Source organism: Lynx canadensis, chromosome B3 (assembly GCF_007474595.2).
Source record: "Lynx canadensis isolate LIC74 chromosome B3, mLynCan4.pri.v2, whole genome shotgun sequence".
NCBI classification, from domain to species: domain Eukaryota; kingdom Metazoa; phylum Chordata; class Mammalia; order Carnivora; family Felidae; genus Lynx; species Lynx canadensis.
In genome coordinates, this window is record NC_044308.2 from 115,397,346 (window position 1) to 115,417,079 (window position 19,734).

Below are 19,734 nucleotides of genomic sequence, written 5' to 3' on the forward strand. Positions count from 1 at the left end.
AAGGGAGAGGGGATTGGATTGGCTCTTGACATTTCCTTTTCTTTTCTTTCTTTTTTTTTTTTTTTTTTTTTTTTGAGAGAGAGGGTGCAAGTGAGTGAGGGAGGGAGAGAGAGAGAGAGAGAGAGAGAAAAGTTGGGCTCACCCAAAGCGGGACTCAAGCTCCTGGGATGCGTGGCTCAAACTCATGAACTGTGAAATCATGACCTGATCTGAAGTCGATGCTTAATGACCGAGACACCCAGGTACCCGGATCTTTCCTTTTTCTGTTTGAAACAGCACTTTCCCCTTGCCACGGATACAAAGCTCATTATAGAAAAAATAGCAAATACAGATAACCGGGCATGGGCCCGAGGTGGGTGAACAGAAGCCCCGGAGTTAGTGACGCTTCAGTTAAAGAAAAGGTGGGAGGGGATCAGAGGGGAAGTGAGGTGTGTGGGAATGCGGTAGGCTCAGTGCTACTGACCCCTGAAGATGTCCACATCCGAATCCCCGAAACCTGTGAATATGTTGCTTTCGATGGCAAGAGGGACTTTGCAGATAGGATTAAATACGTGTCTTGAGATAGAAAGATTATTCTGGATTATCCGGTGGGCTGCATGGAATCGCAGGAGGCCTCACGCGAGGAGGTGGGAGCGTCGGATCAGAGAGAGATGGGAAGATGCTATACTGCCGGTGTGGCGTTCCAGACGGAGGGTGGGGCCACAGGCCAGGGAATGCAGGCGGCCACCGGAAAAAGGCGAGGAAGCAGACTCTTCCCCAGAGCCTCCAGAAGGAATGCAGCCCTGAGGAGACTTTGGTTTTAGCTCCTTGAGACTGCTTTTGCACTTCTGAGCTCCATACTCGACAGACAGTAAATCTGGGTTGTGTTTAAGCACTGTGGTGATTTGTTACAGCAGCAATAGGAAACTGGTCCAGGGAGGGGACAAATGTACGGAACGGTGCCCAGGCATGGTGCACGGGTTCTGCTAGACAGCTGGCATGCACATCTTAGTACAGCCTGGCATGTGGAGAGCATGTTCGAGGCTGTGCCGTACAGGCCTACACCTGCTGGAAATGGATGCAAGTCTCCAGGGCCGGTGCTCCCCTTTCTCCTCATTGTGCATCAGGCATCCCTTGGTGCTTGTGACCTTTCCATGGAGGACTCACATATGCCTCTTTTATGTCTCTCTGTGGCTGATAGTGACCAAGCTGCCAGGATAGCTAGGACCAACCTCGGTGAAGAGGGTAAGTTCTAGATGCCCACATTGGTCAAGTCCCCAGAATGCCACCGTGGGAGGTTGCCCATACCGCTGTGAGGTGGCTTATGGACAGGACATGCCTGCGTCCTTTCAGCAGCCAGACAGAGGGGACACAGTAGCTGAGCTGGTGAAGGAATCCTCTAAGGTGGGAGGCAGAGCCGGGGTGGGGTTGGGGGGGGGGGGGGCGAATCCTCCGATCTTGGGGCTGTTGCAGGTACTGAAATGCCTCAAGGGATAGTGCTTGCCCCCCACCCCCAGCCACAGGACTGAGCGGGCCTCGCCCAGGTCTGAGCCCCAGGGTCCCAGCTCACCCCTGCAGCCGCTCTCTGGGTGCCGCAGCTCCAGGAGGACTCCAGCCTCCCACTGTCCAGAGGTAGAACCGATCCCTCTGTCTCCCGGGTGACCAGACTCCTCTAAAGGAGCAGAGCTCACAGCACAAGAAAGGGCTTGTTTTACTCTTTCTCCCAGGACACCGGTGCCTACTGACCCTTCATTTACATGACTAAAGGGACTCACATGGCTTCTCCAAAATAAGGCCATCTGCTGGAGGCCAGTGTCTGCCCCAGCCTGTACCCCAAGGGAGCTGGCAAATTATCTTGCTAAAGAAGATGAAAACCACAGAGCATTCTACCACAACTCATGGTTTCATTCATTCCTCACAGCAACTCTGTGAAGGGTCCATACCCCTCTTTCCTCTTCCGTGGCGGTGGTGGCGGGAATGGCTACGGAGGTCTGGATTGGAATCCAAGTCTCCTGTCTCCATGCCCAGGGCTGGTCCACTGCCCCAGGATGTTTCTTAAATGAGATCAGACTGTCCATCTGCCACCCCCGGGAGCCTATTCCAACTTTTTGTCAAACGGATAAAGCATTTCTGATGGTTTTAGACAGCTTCTTATTCTAATGACCTCTAAAGGCATTTCTCCTAAACTGCAATCTGCCATCATTAACCACTCTCCTCGCTGTTTGGCTTGCTTGAATCAGCCCACTTTTCTCGTTCTGTGTAGATAGCACCCGGGTTCTGGTAGAGCAAGGATAGCGCTACGAATGAGTTTTGGAGCTGCGGCTGCTCTATAGTGATGTGGTTTCACCTCGTGTCCTGGCTTAGGTTCTCTCAATGGCAGAGTCTGAGACAAGGGATTTTGGTCGAGTAGTTTGTTTGGAGGTGATCCAAGGAAGCACAATCAGGGAATGTGGACGTGCAACAGGGAAGGGAGAAATGCCAGCTAATGGTTCATTAACGAGAGGGCTACTGCTGTGGGCAGCTGGGACTTAATCCTGTGGGGGACCCACTGAGAGACTGTGGAGCACGCCTCAGAGTTGTCTTGCTGGGCGGTAAGGAAGTTGAGGAATGTGCCCACTAATTCTGGGTCTCCGTTGGGTGAGGGCTGCTCCTGGGGGGATTACCTCCCAAGGCACTTCTGCCTGTCCTCTGCATCGGATGAGCAGGCACCTGCAGCCAGAGGAAGTCCTCAGGCAGAGAGAAGAGGCACCTGCAAGGAGACTTCTAGGCTGGAAGGATGGGGGTGGGGCATGAGGAGTGCCTGTGTGGGTCACTTCAGGGGTGCTACTTCTCCCAAATCCCCTAGATGACTTGTGTCAATCCCGCCTGGGGTCAATAGGACCCAATTTTAGTTGATTTTAAAAAGCACTTGTACCTTTTGCAAAGCGTCGACATTCCTTGGTTTTTAGTCTTTTTTCAGATGTCTTCCAAAACACAAAGATAAAATTTACCTTTTTCTCCATAGAGACCAAAACTCATTCTATCTTGCAATTATGATATGGGTGCCCTGGAACCCTCTTATAAATGTAAGATACATTACGAGCTCTTAGTGATCCCAGTTTTTCCTATGTCTTGAAACATTTATTTTGTCATCCTAGGAATTATTTCATCATTGCTCATCATTTATCCCCAACTATGCTGAAAAAGACTAAAATAAGAAAGCTGAAGAATGGCGGAATTACCTAGAAGGAGAAGGTAGCAGTGTCATTGATCGCTGGTATTTTATCATCCTTTGGTTTTCTTAATTCATTGCCTAAAGTATTATATCATTTTCCAAGATGATATACAGGAGGAGGTACCATCTTTGTGATGTGCTTTTAGTTTCATTGCATATAAATGAAAATTCTGGATTTTTAGTTTTTTCCATCGTTAGTGGCAAAGAGAAGTAAGTTGATAAAGAGGTTTCACGGTTCCTACATAAATCAGAACATGAATGAAAAGAGGTGCTAGCACTCCAGAATATAAGCAAATGACGATGGTGAAATTGGTTATGTAAGAGAAATCTTAGCCTAGGAATCTTTGGACAATGAGATCTTGGTGGATTTTTCTCCAACTTAGTTATCAATGAATTAAGAATATGTTTTGTAAAGACAAAGAGGAAATATATTTTCATTCAGTTAATCACTCAGCAAGATGGGCTTGATTATACAATATTTACCGAGAAGAGCCTGCACCTTCCTGTTTTGCTAAAAAAAAAAAAAGGCTGACAATATTCTTTAAACATTTAGATTCTTTGCGCACCAACATGTATTTGAGGTGGTTTGTGAGTGGATAGACTTTGAAGAGAGGTATAGGTGCAAAGAGGAAATAGACGGTGAAGAAATGGAAATATTAACTGGGTTGAAGATTTTATCTTTATTTTTTCCTTTTTTTAAAAAGAACGTTTATTCATCTTTGAGAGACAGAGACAGAGCATGAGCAGGGGAGGGGCAGAGAGAGAGGGAGACACAGAGTCTGAAGGAGGCTCCAGGCTCTGAGCCGTCAGCACACAGCTCAACGCCCGGCTTGAGCTCACAGACCATGAGACCATGACCTGAGCCAAAGTCGGATGCCCAAATGACTGAGCCACCCAGGCGCCCCATGAAGATTTCAAATTATGTTTGTAAATCTGGAAATGAAAATGTTTTGCAATTGTGGACCAAAGAAGATGGCCATACTCTCTTCAACAAAATTATGACCCACCAAAAGCGGCACCACTTTCAAAAGGGTTGCGTTTGTGAAGAAGGACCATAAGGAATAATAAGCTAGGTCATTCAGAGATACTTTTGAAATCTGGAATCACTGTTTGCATGATGAATATGTTCCAAGCTCATGACGTTTGACGTGTGGAAGTTTTTAGTCACTTCAGTGTGTTACTTTTAAAACTAGGAAAATACGAAATAAAATTTTGTCGTATTTAAGTTCTTACTAACATTTCTAACAAAGTTAGAAACAACAACTAACAAACTAACAAACAAACAAACAACAACTAACAAAGTTTTTAGCTACCTGTGGTAGCCAGCCTCCAAGATGGCTTCCATGGATCTCTGCCTGCTGGTATTCACACCCCTGTGTCGTTCCTTCCTACATTGTTCCAGGGTTGATCCATGTGACCCATAGAATATGGCAGAAGTGATGGTATGTCACTACTGAGACTAGGTTATAAAAGACTGTAGCTTCCATTTTGGGCTCTTGTTCTGATTACTTGCTCCCGGGGAAGCCAGATATCCCACTGTGAGGACCCATGTGGAGAAGAAGGAACATATCTGGCCTATAGCCAGTGAGGAACAGAAGCTTGCTAACAGAGAGTGAGCTAGAAAGTGGGTCTTCTAGCCCTAGATGATTATAGTCCTGGCTAATAGGTTGACTACAACCAGAACTGGTTACATAATTTATGGGGCCGGTGCAAAATGAAAATGGGGGGCTCCCTGATCAAAAATTATTAAAAATTTCAAGATGGCAATAGACTATGAAGCATGGGACTTTTCATGATTGTACAGGTCAGATGCCTATGAAGCTGGCTAACCCTGACTGCAGCCTCCTGAGAGACCCTGAGCCAGAACCACCCAGCTAAGCCACTCCCAGATTCCTGACCCACAGCAACTCTAAGATAATGTTTGTTGTTTAAGCTAAGTTTGGGGAGTAATTTGTCATGTAGCACTAGTTAACTAACACACTCGCCTTTTATTCATACTTCTGTAAATTACTTGTAAAATGACTTAGAAATGTAAAAACATGAAATGAGTCCATCAGCCCCAGATGGTGAATGATGATAACTATTTTTCCTGGGCTACTGAGAATTAAAGAGGTAAGAATGATCCTGCGCCCGTAGGGGTGGCTCAGTCGGTTAAGCGTCCAACTCTTGATATCAGCTCAGGTCATGATCTCAGGGTTGTGAATTCAAGCTCCTCTTTGGGCTCCACACTGGATGCAGAGCATACTTTAAAAAAAAAAGAATGATCCAGTTAGTTGTAAATTTAGTTCCACATTTTCTCCTGCCTTGGTGCCTTTGCACATGCTGTTCACTATGCCCAGTATGTTCTTCCCCTTCTCTCTGTCCAGCTTAAACTGGACATCCTTTAGATCTCAACTTTTCTCAGGAAAGTTGACCCTCCAGCATGAGTTAAACACTCCTTTTTATAACTCCCCAAATACCCTGTACATCTTTGCCATACTGTGGACACTGGAATTCGTGAATTGATTGTTGATAATCAGTTGCTTAATGTCTGTCTTCCTACTAAACTGTAAGCTCCGTGAGAGCAGTCATTCTCTCTCTTTGTTCTCACTGTATACCCAGAGCCCAGTGCAGCGTTTGGCACACTGTAGGAAAGCAGTAACATTTGTCTGATTGACTGGATTGTTTCTGTCAATAGATTAGGACTAAATGGTGATGATTTGCAATGGAGTCTTAAACCCCAGTCTAAACAGGGTCCTTGTAACAATGCTTTCTCTGGAGTACCGAAGCATGGCGGTTATGGGTTTGAAGACATTACAAAGGCTCCTTGCCTCATGGGTTCCAGTGTAAAAAATACAGACCAATAAAACAGGCAAATGAAAGATAAAGTAGGTGAGTGGGGAAAACTCATACATGTGGAAATAACCTTCACTAATACGCAAAATAGCATGTGTGAATACAGCATGTGCTTCCGACTCTTAGGACTAACAGATTTAAGAGGATGCCAAAACTTTTGATGTGCATGTAAAATGTAAGGGCCATCTTTGGTAAGGTTAACCTTTGTGGTTAAGCCTCAGCTCCTCATCTGCATAATGAGACCCAATGATGCTGTATCGAAAGTTGGTAACAGAATAGATCCTAAAAGTTCTTATCAATAGCCAAACTATGGAGAGAGCCCAAACATTCATCGACTGATGGATAAAGAAGATGTGGTATACATACACACGATGGAATATAACTCAGCCATCAAAAGGAATGAAATCGTGTGCAATGACATGGATGAAACTAGGATGTATTATGCTAAGCGAAATAAGTCAATCAGAGGAAGACAAATACCATATGATTTTACTCATATGTGTGGAATTTAAGAAACAAAACAGATGAACATATGGGAAGGAGGAAAAAAGAGAAGAGACGGAAATAAACCACAAAAGACTCTTAATGATAGAAAACAAACTATGCGTTGACAGAGGGAGGGGGTGGGGGATGGGCTAGATAGGTGATGGATATTAAGGAGGGCACTTGTGATGAGCCCCGGGTGTTACATGTAAGTGACGAATCGCTGAATTCTACTCCTGAAACCAAAATTACACTGTACGTTGACTAAAATTTTAATTAAAAAAAGAAATAAAGTTCTTAACATAAAAAAGAAAGGTAACTCTTTGAGGACATGGATGTTAACTTATTATGGTAATCATTTTATATACATACATATATCAAATCATTGTGTTAGCACAATACTATTCGTCAACTATATTTTAAAAGAGTCTATGTGTCTGGCCCTAAGCCTATTAATATTTTTCGTCATGACAGAGTCGGACATGCGGAGGTAGAGGAAAGGCACACAACTGAACACTCTGAACTCTCTTGCATTGTCCATGGTTCTTTTGGTTGGCAACTCCAGGTATCACCATGATGATAGCCCCTGTTGTTAACTGTCTCCTGGATTCTTCCTTGGTCACATAAACCCTGAGTTTTAGCCGGACAGCTGTGCCCACCTCAAATTAAGATTACCTTTTTTTTTTTTTTTTTTTTTGGTAGCTAGATGTGGTCATTTGGATACAATAAAATGGGAGAGGGGCATTCTCTTCTTTTACCCATTTTCCTCCCCGCTGACTAGAAAATAGGTGTGATCGCTAGAGCTTATGCAGCCATCTTGGACTTTGAGGCAGAAGCTGCTTATTAAGAATGACAGGGATGCTAGAAGAAACCTGGGTTAGAGGGAGCTACCCTCGACTTTGAAGGGAGTTTGTGTATGAAAGAGAGAGGTAAGCTTCCAAATTGTTTAAGTCACTCTAATTCTTTTTGACATGTCTGTTTCTCCAGCTTCATTGAGGTATAATTGGCAAATAAAATTGTAAGATATTGGAAGGGTACAACATGATGATTTGTTATATGCATACATTGTGAAGGTTTTTTCCCATCAGCTTAATTAACATATCCATCACCTCACGTATTTACCTTTCTTTCTTTAAACCCAAGATTCTTGGTGTCCCAGGTTTCTCGGTGCAGCAGTGTATGTGAAAAGAGCCCAAGACCTCGGACACAACTCACCTTTTCCTGTTGGTAGCTGTTGCCACAAGGGAAGCAAATATAAATCAAGGTATATTTATATTACAGAAGCACTTTTCTCCAAAGCCCCGTTCAAGACCTACCTTCTCCATGAGGCCTTCCCTGCCCGCTAGGTCCCCCAAACACATTGCTTTTAAATATCTGTTTCCAAGTATCTGTCTGCTTTGTGTCTTAAATTAGATTGTAATTTCTCAGAGGGCAGGGCGTGCGTCCAAAGATTCCTGATAATAATGAGCATGGTACAGGGGCACAGGAGGAGAGGCACCAAACTGCTTGTTAAAGTAAATGGAAATGAGGCAAGGCAAGACTCCTCTGGATTATACAGAAACACAGATAGACTTGATAGGCATCCGTAGCTAGTACTAAATATTTGAGGCCCTCGGGCTTCAATATGAGATATAAAGTATTATTTTTCTTCTACTGAAATATCCCCTTGCAAATAGAAGTCCCAGGGGCAAGGGGTATGGCTGAAACTGGACAGACCAGATGCCAGAATAGCTACATTTATTTTTGGACCATAAGCCTGGCCTCCAGGGAAAGAAGGAACTTGTCAATTTCACTTTTTGCTTGGATCAGAAGATTGAGCCTGGCAGAGAGACACTGTTTGGGACTAGTAGTTCTCTGGAATTTCTAACCTTCTCTGGGGTTGGGAGGAGTCGGGAGAAGAAAATGCATCATTTGAATGATGGCCATGGTTACGACAGGGCCTGCATGCCAACCGGAGGGAAAGAAAATACTTGCTGAGCAAAGTAACTGGAAAGCAGTTGCTCATATTTTAAACTGAGCTACATGGTTGAAATCCAGAAAATGTAGACTTTTGGACCAGCAACCGCTTGGAAATAGGCTTTCTGGCTGGAAAGCAGCATGTGGTGTTATGGATGAAAAGGACGATTGCAATGCCTTTTCCCTGGGTGCATTGTGCTGCCAGATACTGGGGGCCATTGCAGGCGTATTTACTTACTCCAACAGATTTCTCAATAATTCCAGCAACGGAAAGAAGTTGACCAGCTCGATGGTGCGCACAAGGCCAGGTGGTAGAGTCAGAACAAACCTGTCGGGCCGCTGAGCCCAAAGATAACATTTCCACCCTGCCGACCCCTGCTAGGCAAATACATGGGGCACGCGGAAATTGATATAAGGGCTGCATGAGGCACAGCAGTACTGGACAAATGTCACAAGTCCAGCTGGGGCCAATCCCCAGGATGCCAGGTCACAGAGGCTGTTTCCAGGCTCTTCCCCAGAAGCTCAGCGAAGCTCGCAAGTGTCAGGTCCTTTGCAGATCGCTCAAGAAATTCCCAGTGTGCACACAGGGAACACCGAGCCCTATGGCATTTGAGACTGGACACTGTAGTCACCACATGACAGAGACAGGATTAGAATCTGAACACCTGGCCTTGAATTGTGGATGGAATTTAGCAGCCAAATGAGGGAAGAAAGTCACAATCTCGTGGCGTATCAATTTACTCACCTGTAAAGTTGGATCTATCTTACAGGATCATTCTGAGGATAAAGTGGGATGAGGCATTTGTCTTGCCCTCTTCTTACGCTAGATGCGCTATCTCTCACTTAACCATATCCTTAGATCCTGACAACTCATGAAGTAGGGACTATTTTCATTCCCATTTTACAGAGGGGAAGACTGCACCCCAGACAAGGAAACTGACTTGTGCAAGGTTATGCCACTAGGTGGCAGACCCAGGATTTGAACCCCTCCTGTCGGAAAGCCTGTCTGACCACTGTGTTATTTCTCAGCAGAGGAAGACAGGCAATTCTCTTAGAGATGTTCTTCACTTTTGTTTGGAGAACCACGAGCACTCCGTTACAGTTCCAGCATCCAGTCTGGGCTGTTTTATCTGAGGGCACTGGGGAGAGTATAAGTCTATTAAGTAGTGAGTGGTATATTCAGGTTTGCTCTTTGGAAGGATGCAGGGTGGAGGCTGGATGGGGGCAGGCAAGGGGAATGGGCAAAACTGAACGCAGGAGCTGGACGGGAAGCATGTTCACACAGTCCGGGAGAGAAGGTGTAAGGGAGCAGAGCTGACCCTTGTTAGGACCTCTAGGCGCAGACAGGGAGGAGGAATTAAGCTCTGGTGGTGCCGCTTCCCGTCTGGTTAGAGAAAAGATTCCCTCCTCGTGAACGGAGTGGTCTATACCAATGGAAGTAAACACTAAGGGTTGTACTCCACACAAAAAGAGAAACCGGGGTTCTCTTGGGTTGAGGGTAGTGGATCATCAGGCTCCATTCGAGGAGCTGGTGTGAAGCAGCTGGGACTGTTCCCAAGATGGCCCTTTGGGGACCACCCTGGGGAGAGCCCTCCAACATCCGCTGGACCCTGTGTTGTGCTATTATCTCCAAGTGGGCTGGGCACCCAGGAGAGGTCTCCTCTCCCCACTCTGACCCAGCCGTGGGGTCTTTGCACCCACAGACCCCTCCCCGTCAATACTTTTTTCTTCTGCTCCCCCACAGAAGAGCCCTCCTCTGACTTCCTCCTTCAGGACTCCTAGGCCACAGAGTGGCTGCCCCTTGGCCCTCCAGTCCAAGGCGGGGAGCCAGGAGGCCTGGAGCCACCACAGGGCCACAGGTGGGCATTACCCCATACCCACTGGGGCCCTCCCCAGCGGGCAGACGCCTAGGACCCACTTCACCTAATATCTTCGACACTTCTCTGGGGGAAAATGCTGTAGGACTTGGGGTGTCACCCCCTCGAAGCTTCTCTGAAACAAATGAATGCACCCATTCCCCACTCCCAACGCAAGTCACAGCCTGGCCTGGTTGGGCCACCTTCTCGGTTGTTCTTGGTGTTGATGCGGCAGGGAAGCATCAGCTCCTCTGCGCCCTAGTATCCTCATCAGAAAAAGGGGGCTAGGAGTATTTTTCCTGCTTATTTTACAGGCCTGTTGTGACAACTCGTGGGCTTATGATGAAAACTACATGTGCTTAAGGCATGATTTTTAGCCGGGTGGGCATTCTGCGAGTTGGGGCTGCCGGAGCTCTCCGAGGCTGCCTCAGACAGAAGGGCCGAGAGAAAGTTCCTCTCCCTCCCAGTCTCTCCGGGAGCCCACTCTGGCACAGCAAGCGGGTGTCGCTCCTCAGTGGGGTTGACCGCAAGCCGCCCCTTTTCCCGCTCTCTCATTGGCTTTCACCTGCCAAAGGGACGGCTGCTACGGGCCCCTCGGCCCGTCAATCAGGGCCGCCGGGCTCCGCCCCGCCCCTCCCGGGGGTTTATAACGGGAATTCCCATGGCCCGCGCTCTGGCGTCCAACCTGCTGCCGCCACGGCCCGGCCGAGCCGAGCGAGCGAGCGCTGCGCGCAGGGCACACGCTCGCGCTCCAGCTCCCCTCCCGGGCGGTTCATGACCGCGCGCTCTGAGCGCAGCCCCGCCAGCCCCGCCGCCCCGCCGCCGCGAGGGCCCCCAAGGGAAGGAAGGCAGGCGCGGCCGTGCGCCCCGCGGAGCCCGCGCCCCCCGCCCGCAGCCGGCTGCCCGGCCCGGCTGGCACCATGCTGCCCGCGCGCTGCGCCCGTCTGCTCACGCCCCACTTGCTGCTCGTGTTGGTGCAGCTGTCCCCGGCTCGCGGCCACCGCACCACGGGCCCCAGGGTAAGTGCGCCCCCGGCCGCGCGCCCACCTGCGGAGGGAGACTGAGGTCCCCGGCCCACAACCCTCGGGGCTGGGGGAGGGGGGAGGAGGTATCGTCCCCCCCCCCCCCCCCCCCGCCTCACCTACCACCTAGTCATCGCGGGCTTCTGGGCGAAGTTGCTGAAATAAAAATTTCTCCCGTTCTCCCCCACCCCCATCCTTTCTTGCAGCGCCGGCTCTGCCTCCCGCCTCCCTCCGAACTGTCACTGGTGGGTTTTCTTTCCCGGTCTCTTCTCCCAGGGCATTTTGCTCCGAGCGGGTGCCTCCTGCGTCCGAAAGAGGCTCGCTCTCCGCTCCAGTCGGCTGCCCTGTGGTCTCACGCTGCGCCCGGTCCGGGTCCCAGAGCGCTGGCGTTCTTGGCAGGCGGCGGGGGGGGGGGGGGGGGGTAGCTCTGCCTGCAGAGTTTTAGGTTACCCGAGAGCCACACAAGGACCTTGTGTTGTTGTTGTTTTAAAAAGCGATCGCTGCTCGTAAAACCCACAGCAGATAATTTTAATGTTCCCTCCTGCTGGGCACAGCCCGGGAGGAGGAGTGGAGGCGCGGGGGGGGGGGGGGGCGGCTGTGGAGAGGAGCCGCGCAGTGTTCGAGTCTCTTCCCCTGGCTGCGAGGCTGGGAGGTTGAACTACTTGTTGAACCTTGGTCTGATTGGAGTCTCTGAACGATACGAAACGTGCCAATTCTGTGCACAGGACAGGCTGCCCAGGGCATTGTAGAATCTCCTGGAACTGACCGCATTGTGTTCATTTCTGGCCTCGATTATTGCCCCCCTCTCCCCCCAGTTGGTCTAATGATGGATTCCGTTGCCTTAAAAAATGTACTATTAAACCCGGCGGCTCATTTGATCAAACTTAATCCAGGCGATCTCTGGCCAAAAAGCAGTGTATGTCAGGGCGGTCTCTCGGGATAGCCGCTTGCCTCCACGGGTAGCCTGAGTGTCCGTGTGCAAGTAGCCGGGATCTTTGTGAAAACAAGGTTGGCTCCTTGACCAGCGCGTGCTTTCCTGGATATCTCCGGGCCTAGCCCCCTTCCCACCTGTTCAGATTGCAGGTTCTTTATTCGTAACTCTTGCTGTATGAGAATCATCTTTATAGCTGTCGTGTGTGGAGGAAAAAAAGCCTTGCAAAGGTTGACAAGCTTTAATGACTGCCCAGATGCTGGCTTGCTGAGGTGGGGAGCCCAGCTATCACTGTGAGATCAGATTTGCAGCCACTTAGGAAAGAAAAGTGTTTGTCCCCGTGTTGGGCCGGCCCTTGCTTTTATGACCAGATGTGCAACAGCAGCAGTTAAGGTGCGGCAGATTAGATCCAGGGCGTGTCATAAATCCTCGACAGCAGGCATTCCCGAAGCTGGGGCAAGTAAGGGCTCCGGGAGGGACTTTTATGGATGCAGATGAGGATGCCTTTTAAATGAAGCTGCTTGGTTTGATATTAGGGCTCGCAGCTCTTAAACTCCAAGGTCAGGAGAGCCACAGCGTTCCCTCCAATAATTAGGAACAGTCAAGACAGAGACGCAGAGCAGAGCGCCCCGACTGAAATCTGGATGCCTGCCCACATGAGAGGCCCGGAGACAAATGGTGGGGGGCTGGTTTGCTGCTGGGCATGTCTAGCATCTCAAGCCATATGGCTTTCCTTCTAGAACTGCCTTCTGAAATTGGAGGAAGCAACTTTTAGGGGAAAGCTAGGGACTTCAGGGGAAAATAGGGACATTGGTTAGGTTTCCCTCCAGCTTCTTTAGTTTAAGAATTTGATAGGCATGATGAAACAAAGCAAGAACTGTAAATAGGCTTATGTGTATCCCAGCTGCATTCTCTGTCTCTTTCTCTCTCTCTCTCTCTCTCTCTCTCTCTCTCTCTCTCTCTTTCTGTCACACACACACACACACACACACACACACACACACACACACACACGTTTAGAAAGTACCAAGGGGAAGCTGTTGTTTTGATCGTGTGGTTACTTGGGTTCATTTATGGACAACAATAAGAGCTGTCATTTAGGAACGCTGGGGCTGGCACCTTCCATGATGGCTTACGCTTGTAAGAACAAGAAGGTGAGTCTTTTTAGTGCCCTTTTTGCAAGTGAGTCTCGGGGAAGCTCAATGGCTGGCTTGAAACACTCGTGGTGCATATGTAGTTCTGGAAACCAAATCCCAGTTTTTTATGGATTTACAGGTGGCGTGCTTTCCCTGCCACGGAGCAACTGCAGGGAGTGCTCAGGGAGTGCTCTCCTGCTCGTGGTGCCCTTCCTGTTAGAGGAGGAGATGGCTCAGTGAGACAACACTGAACCCAGAGGCAGCAGGGGAGTCTGTAAGAACATGCTGATAGCATTTCTTGGTGTCCGAATCGCTAAAGGGTGATGTCTTTGAGTTTCAACCTAGCCCCAAAGTCGCCAGCTCCCCTCTGTGGCTTCTCGGTGGCCTGAGAGGTGTGGCTCTGGTTGCTAGTGGCAGTATCACAGGAGGAGCAGAAACATCTGGCTTGTTGCAGTATTCCCTTGGGCACCCCTGGGTCTCTTCTGTTAATCTTTTGAGTGACAGAGGCTTAAGGATTGGCATCTTTTCCAGCTGGCTTTCTAGGAAACCGAGAGCATGCCCTTTGGGTTTAACTTTATCTGGCTCACTAATTGAGCTCCCTCGAGGCCTAGACCCCAATCCTTGTTCCCTTATGTGCTTCCTGCCTTCATAAAATTCCTGACATTTGTTTGACTCTGGAAACCGACAGCTATCAAGTATCAGATTGGAGGCTATTATGTAGGAAGCACCTGATTTTTTGGTCTCTGACTTCTGAGCAGCCCCTTGGCTACCTGGGACGCTGGTCAGGATCCTTTTAATTACCAAGGAGGCAGCCATTTCTTTAATCCTGTACAATTTACTGAAAATGTTTCAGGGCAGGATGGGATGGGGGAGGGGCTCTCCCAGGCTGAGAGAGTCTGGCTGATGGTCAGGCCAAGTCAACTGCCTGTCTTTGTCTAAGCCTCTGTCTGCCCTGGAAGACCAGGAGCTGGGTGAGGGCGGGAACTGGGCCCATCTTCTCTGCCGGTGCATCCCCAGAGCTCAGCACAGGGCCAAGTGCCTGGTGGGGATGGACTCTGGTGGTGTTGATGGAAAAAACAAATACATTCAGATAGTGCATGTTTAACAGCATTCTACGGGTTCCACTTTCTTAGCGCTTAGCATGACTGGAGGCAGGAAGTAGATTTAAGAAGTTTGAAAATAGGAAAAAAAAATGGGAAGGTCAAGAAGCCTGAGCAAGGAATTTGATTTCTTAGTTGTTTTACGTATATTATTTGTTCTCTCTGCCCTCGCTGGCTTGTTTTGACCTTCAAAACCTGACTCCTGCGCGACTCTTCAGGCACTTTACCGTAGACCGCCTTTTGGTGAGAATTGGTCACTCTTACCTTCGACCGACTCCTGTATCTGGTTCACTTGGGTGAACCAACTTTTGCCTTGCTCTCATTGAAACCTGAAATTGGTTACTTCACAAATCATTTCCCCCCATTTGTAGGCTTTTGTGCTTTGTTTAAAAATTAGTAAGTGTGGTGGATACGGGAGGTTTGGGGGAGGAGAGACTGAGCAAACAAACTTGGATGGGGGACAGGCTTTGGCTGCACCCTCATTCTCTTTTCTATCTTGCATTTGCCAAATGTGAAGCAGCTTCTAGACCATTCCCTTCCATTTGACTAGTCTGTCTCGGTGTCTGGACCGGGTGGGTCCTTGTGTCTGTGTAGACACCCTTCTTATTACTTGTGTGCCTGACAGGAACCTTTCTTTCCCACCTGGAGGATTTATCCAAGATGCTACTCATGTGGTAGGCAAAGAACACGACAGAAACATTTTGATAGAGCTGACATGGGAAATTTAAAGAAATCAAATTGAGAAGGACAGGAAGAGGAAATAATCATCTTAGAAACTATAGGAAATGTTATCAAGTGGAAAGCACTTTGATATTATCTCATTATCTCCCAGGGTTGAAATTCCCATTTCTTAGGGCCCAGCAATTCCACTCCTAGGTACATATGCCCAAGAGAAACTCGTGTCCAGAAGGGGACATTTTTAACCTTCTTCATAACGCTATAAGCCTGGAAAAAGCCCAGATGCCCATGAGTTGGAGGACAGATGAACTGATGCCCACACACAGTGGAGAATTACGCTAAGGCAAAACAAATGAGCAACAGTGATGTACAAAACTATGGACGAACCTTGGGAATATGACATGAAAGTAAAATATACCAAAAGATGGAACATGTTATGTTTTGTAAGCTCAAAAAGAGCTAAAATTCAAGGGAAAAAAATCTCTTAGAATACTTAGAGCTACAATACTGCTCTATGAAAAGAAAAGCAAGGCAATGCTGGACATGGGGCTCCGGGTGAAGTTAGGGGGAGCAAGGGGTTGGAAACCGTATGGCCGGGGAAACCACACAGTGAGTGTAAGTTAGTGTCAGTAGGCTACCTTTAGGGGGAGGGAAGGATGGGTTTGAAGGAATTTGTCCATTAGTAAAGAGGAGTGGCTGATTAAATGAAAGATGAAAGTGGTCCCTGTGTAGACCAGTGCTGAGTGTCATGAACCAAACTTTATGATTCATTCAATTCTTGGCACCTGTGATCAGACAAACAAACAAAAAGTTCCCAGACTAGGAACTCCTATCTTGCCTCCTTCTGTTCCACCGCAACCCCCCCCCCCCCCCCCCGCCCCATCACTCCAGATGTGCATGGCCCTACCTAAAATACCACACTGGGGAGTGATTATTGGCTTTCGTTTCAATTTTTGGCCGGTTAGAGCCAGAGCAGGCCCAGGCCCTGGCATCAACATCTCCATCAGCTGGCCAAAGGGCTCATTTGTAAGGCTGAGTCGGCAGTGGGCAGTCTTCCCTCTCCCTTGCTCAGGGGGGTCACCCCTGTACATCTTGAGTCCTCAGCCCCGCAGAGGAGAAAAGTTCACTAGCTGATGCTTCGGTCAGAAGCCTTACTTGCCAGTGGAGGGCTAGGGAGGCGTGTTTCTGGTTTGATGCCTGTCTGCATTCTGGCCTCCTCCCTCACCCCCCTGGCAGAGGCTGGGGGAGGGGGGGCATGGCCCTGCTTAGCAGGTACAGGGCACCCTTTCTCTCCCGACCACATAGAGATCTATTGTTTAAGCAGCCAAGTTCCTGGCATTGCTGGCGGGGTGGGGGGGGCGGGTGGTGGTTGTTGGAGGGGAGGGAATGTCTGTGTGGAGTCTCCCTCCTTCCTCGTTTGTCACTGCGAGGCTGTTTGGGAGAGGACAAGGGTTGAGTTGCGGATGAGAAATCGATCAGAGCTGCTTGCGAGGCCTGCCAAACAGGGTTAGCATTGTACATACATGCTCTGCACGCATCCAGAGTCGCTGAGGGGATAGGAAAATCGGATCTCCAAGAACACTCCCAACAGCCCCATAAAGACCCCAAAGCAACATAGGTCATTATGGCAATTAATTGGATTTCCCTTTGCATCTGACATCATTCTAAACTCAATTGCTAGATCACAAAATAATCTTACCTTTGGCAGAAATCTGAGCTTGTTAGGTGTGGAGTCCTGCGTACTTTCCAGATGTAGATTTCAGCCTCCTTTTTTTGGGAACCAGAATGGGGCAGCCTCTGTGGAACAGGAAAGGCCCCTGGGGTGGGGGTGGGGGGGTGGGGGGGAAGCTGGAGCTTCGGTACAGCCCCTCCCCTGATTGGGGAGGACAGTACTGAATGAGGTTGGGGGGGTTGGGCAGGCAATGTGTCAGGTGCTTTGTAACCTGACAAATACACCACACATGTGAGTGGCTCTGTCCCTCCTCCTTAAAAACCATTTCACAGGGCAGCGTGGATCTGATTCAGAAAAGGGCTGAATGTTCTTTTTTTTTTTTTTTTTTTTCAAGTATTGACAGTGGAGAAAAACTGGACCTACTTCCCAGAATAGTTTATTTTTAGGACCAGATAAGGATCTCTAGGACTGTGCTGGGAGTTTTAAGTAGGTTTGTGGATGTTTATTGTGTATCTGTTCTTGAAGAAGTCTGCAGAGCTTCTGGGGAGAGGGCACAAAATAAGATAGTAAGTCAAGGGGTGAGGTGGAGAGTGTTGTGGCAGCCCACGAATCGTTCCCTCAAGGGGACAGTGCCACTGACCAGCTCGGACACAAGGACTTCCCACTGTCAGCAGCCCTGCCCAGTAGACCTTTTTGCCAGGATGGTAATGTTCTGTATCCACACTGTCCAATATTAGACACATGTGGCTGTTGAAGTTTTAAATTTTTTTTTTAATGTTTATTTATTTTTGAGACAGAGAGACAGAGCATGAATGGGGGAGGGACAGAGAGAGAGGGAGACAAAGAATCGGAAGCAGGCTCCAGGCTCTGGGCTGTCAGCACAGAGCCCGACGCGGGGCTCGGACTCACGGACTGCAAGATCGTGACCTGAGCTGAAGTAGGACGCTTAACCGACTGAGCCACCCAGGCGCCCCCGTTGAATTTTTAAATGTGGTTAGCACAACTGAGGAACTGAACTTTTAATTAACTTGGTATCAGTTAATTTAAATTTTAATGTTCCTAGCCACAGATGGCTAGTGGCTATCCCGCAGGAAGCGTATCGGTCTCTAGCCATCGTGCCCAGCCTCGCGTCCTGCTGGATACTACCACGTGTCCCAAAGTGCGGCCTCACCGAGCTCCATTGCATTTCCTAACCTTTCCTTTCCTTCCCATCTCTGTCTGTCAAAATTCTGCCTGTCATTTGAAAGGCTCAAAGGGCTCCACACAGCCCTCCCAGGCTGGCCCCAAGCAGAGTTCTGTATGCACCCTGCACTTTGCTTTCCCCAGGGGCAGCGCGTGTCCCCATCTGCCTTGTGTTGCAGCCGGCCACATGCAGGAAGGTGGTGCGTCAGCCTCAGGGTGGGCTTTGAAGGTAGACAGACCCAAGTTTGACTCTGGCTCTGCCACTGTGATCCCGAGTTAGTAATTTAACTTCCTGGGTCCTCAGTTTCCTGATTTGTCCTGTGGAGGCCATAGCATCTATGTCCAGGGGGGCAGGGAGGATGCTTAGTGGGATGTCACAAATACCACAGACGTTGGCTTAAGTAACACTCATTTCTGGAGCTCGGAAGTCTGACGTGGGCCTCAATGGGCTAAAAAAGCAGCAGAGCTGAGTTCTTTCTGGAGGCTATAGGGGAGAGAATTCATTTTATTGCCTTTTCCAGCTTCTGGAAAGTGCCTGCATTCCTTGGCTCATAGCCCCTTCTATCTTCAAATCCAGCAATAGATGACCCAAGTCTTTTCCATGCTTCCATTTCTCTGGTTGTGACTCTTCTGCTTCCCTCCTCCCCACCCAAGGACTCTTACAATTGATTGCACTGGGTCCCTGGTGCAATCCAGAGTCCAGATGTTCTCCTTATCTTAAGGTTAGCTGATTAGCAATCTTGATTGCTCTTTGCCATGTAACATACCATTATTAAGCCTAGGACATGGGCATCTTTGGGGGGCCATTTTTCTGCTTACCACATTCATTAAGGGTCAAATATAGTTCCTGGCTTACACAAAGTGCTTGATAAACAGGGTCCCATTACAACGATCCACGTGTATTTGTTTCTTTCCTTTTAGAGTGGGAGTCTCTTAATGGTGGAGTTGTTTAATTTTCTTTATAGACTCCATCCTGCCCAAGAACATGTGCTTGGCAAATGTTCATTGAATAGTAGAATTTTCAATAAATGTAGATTGTTTCTTTCCCCGAAAAGATATATTGAACAGTAGAAAAAGTAAACTGCAAATCAGAATATTTGATCCTGTTTGTGCAAAAAAAAAAAAAAAAAAAGTTGGTTTGTGTATAAAAAAATCACATAAGGGGTGCCTGGGTGGCTCAGTCGGTTAAGCGTCCAACTTCAGCTCAGGTCACTATCTCGCGGTCCATGAGTTCGAGCCCCTCGTTGGGCTCTGGGCTGATGGCTCAGAGCCTGGAGCCTGCTTCAGATTCTGTGTCTCCCTCTCTCTCTGCCCCTCCCCCATTCATGCTCTGTCTCTCTCTGTCTCAAAAATAAATAAATGTTAAAAAAAAAATAAAAAAAAAATCACATAGATTGTAAGTCATGTGGCTAACGGTGACCATCATAGAGATGTTACATTTCTATGAGATGTGTTTTAGGAATTATTTAACTAGTTTTGTTTATAATGAGCATTTTTTAATCTTAGAGGACAATAATAAAGATGAAAACATGCGTGATTTTAAAAAAGTTCCAAACCTGTCTCAATGCAGCCCAAATCCCCTTGGATTCAGTATACATCTGACAGTCAGTCTGTGCTCATTTGGGGCTGATTTTCAGGTTTCGTAACTACTAAGACCAGGCCTCCTATTCATTTTCAGCAGACTTTGAAC

General features: G+C 48.2%; 1 protein-coding gene across 3 annotated transcripts in view; it reads left to right on the plus strand.

Moving 5' to 3' along the window:
• The first annotated feature begins 11,243 nt into the window (after positions 1-11,243).
• SMOC1 (SPARC related modular calcium binding 1) overlaps positions 11,244-19,734 on the plus strand; it is a 158,932-nt gene continuing 150,441 nt past the window's right edge. For all 3 annotated transcript variants that reach the window (XM_030319428.1, XM_030319429.1, XM_030319430.1), the window contains exon 1: positions 11,244-11,342. In XM_030319428.1, the coding sequence (XP_030175288.1) occupies positions 11,244-11,342 (99 nt within the window). The remainder of the gene's footprint in view (positions 11,343-19,734) is intronic.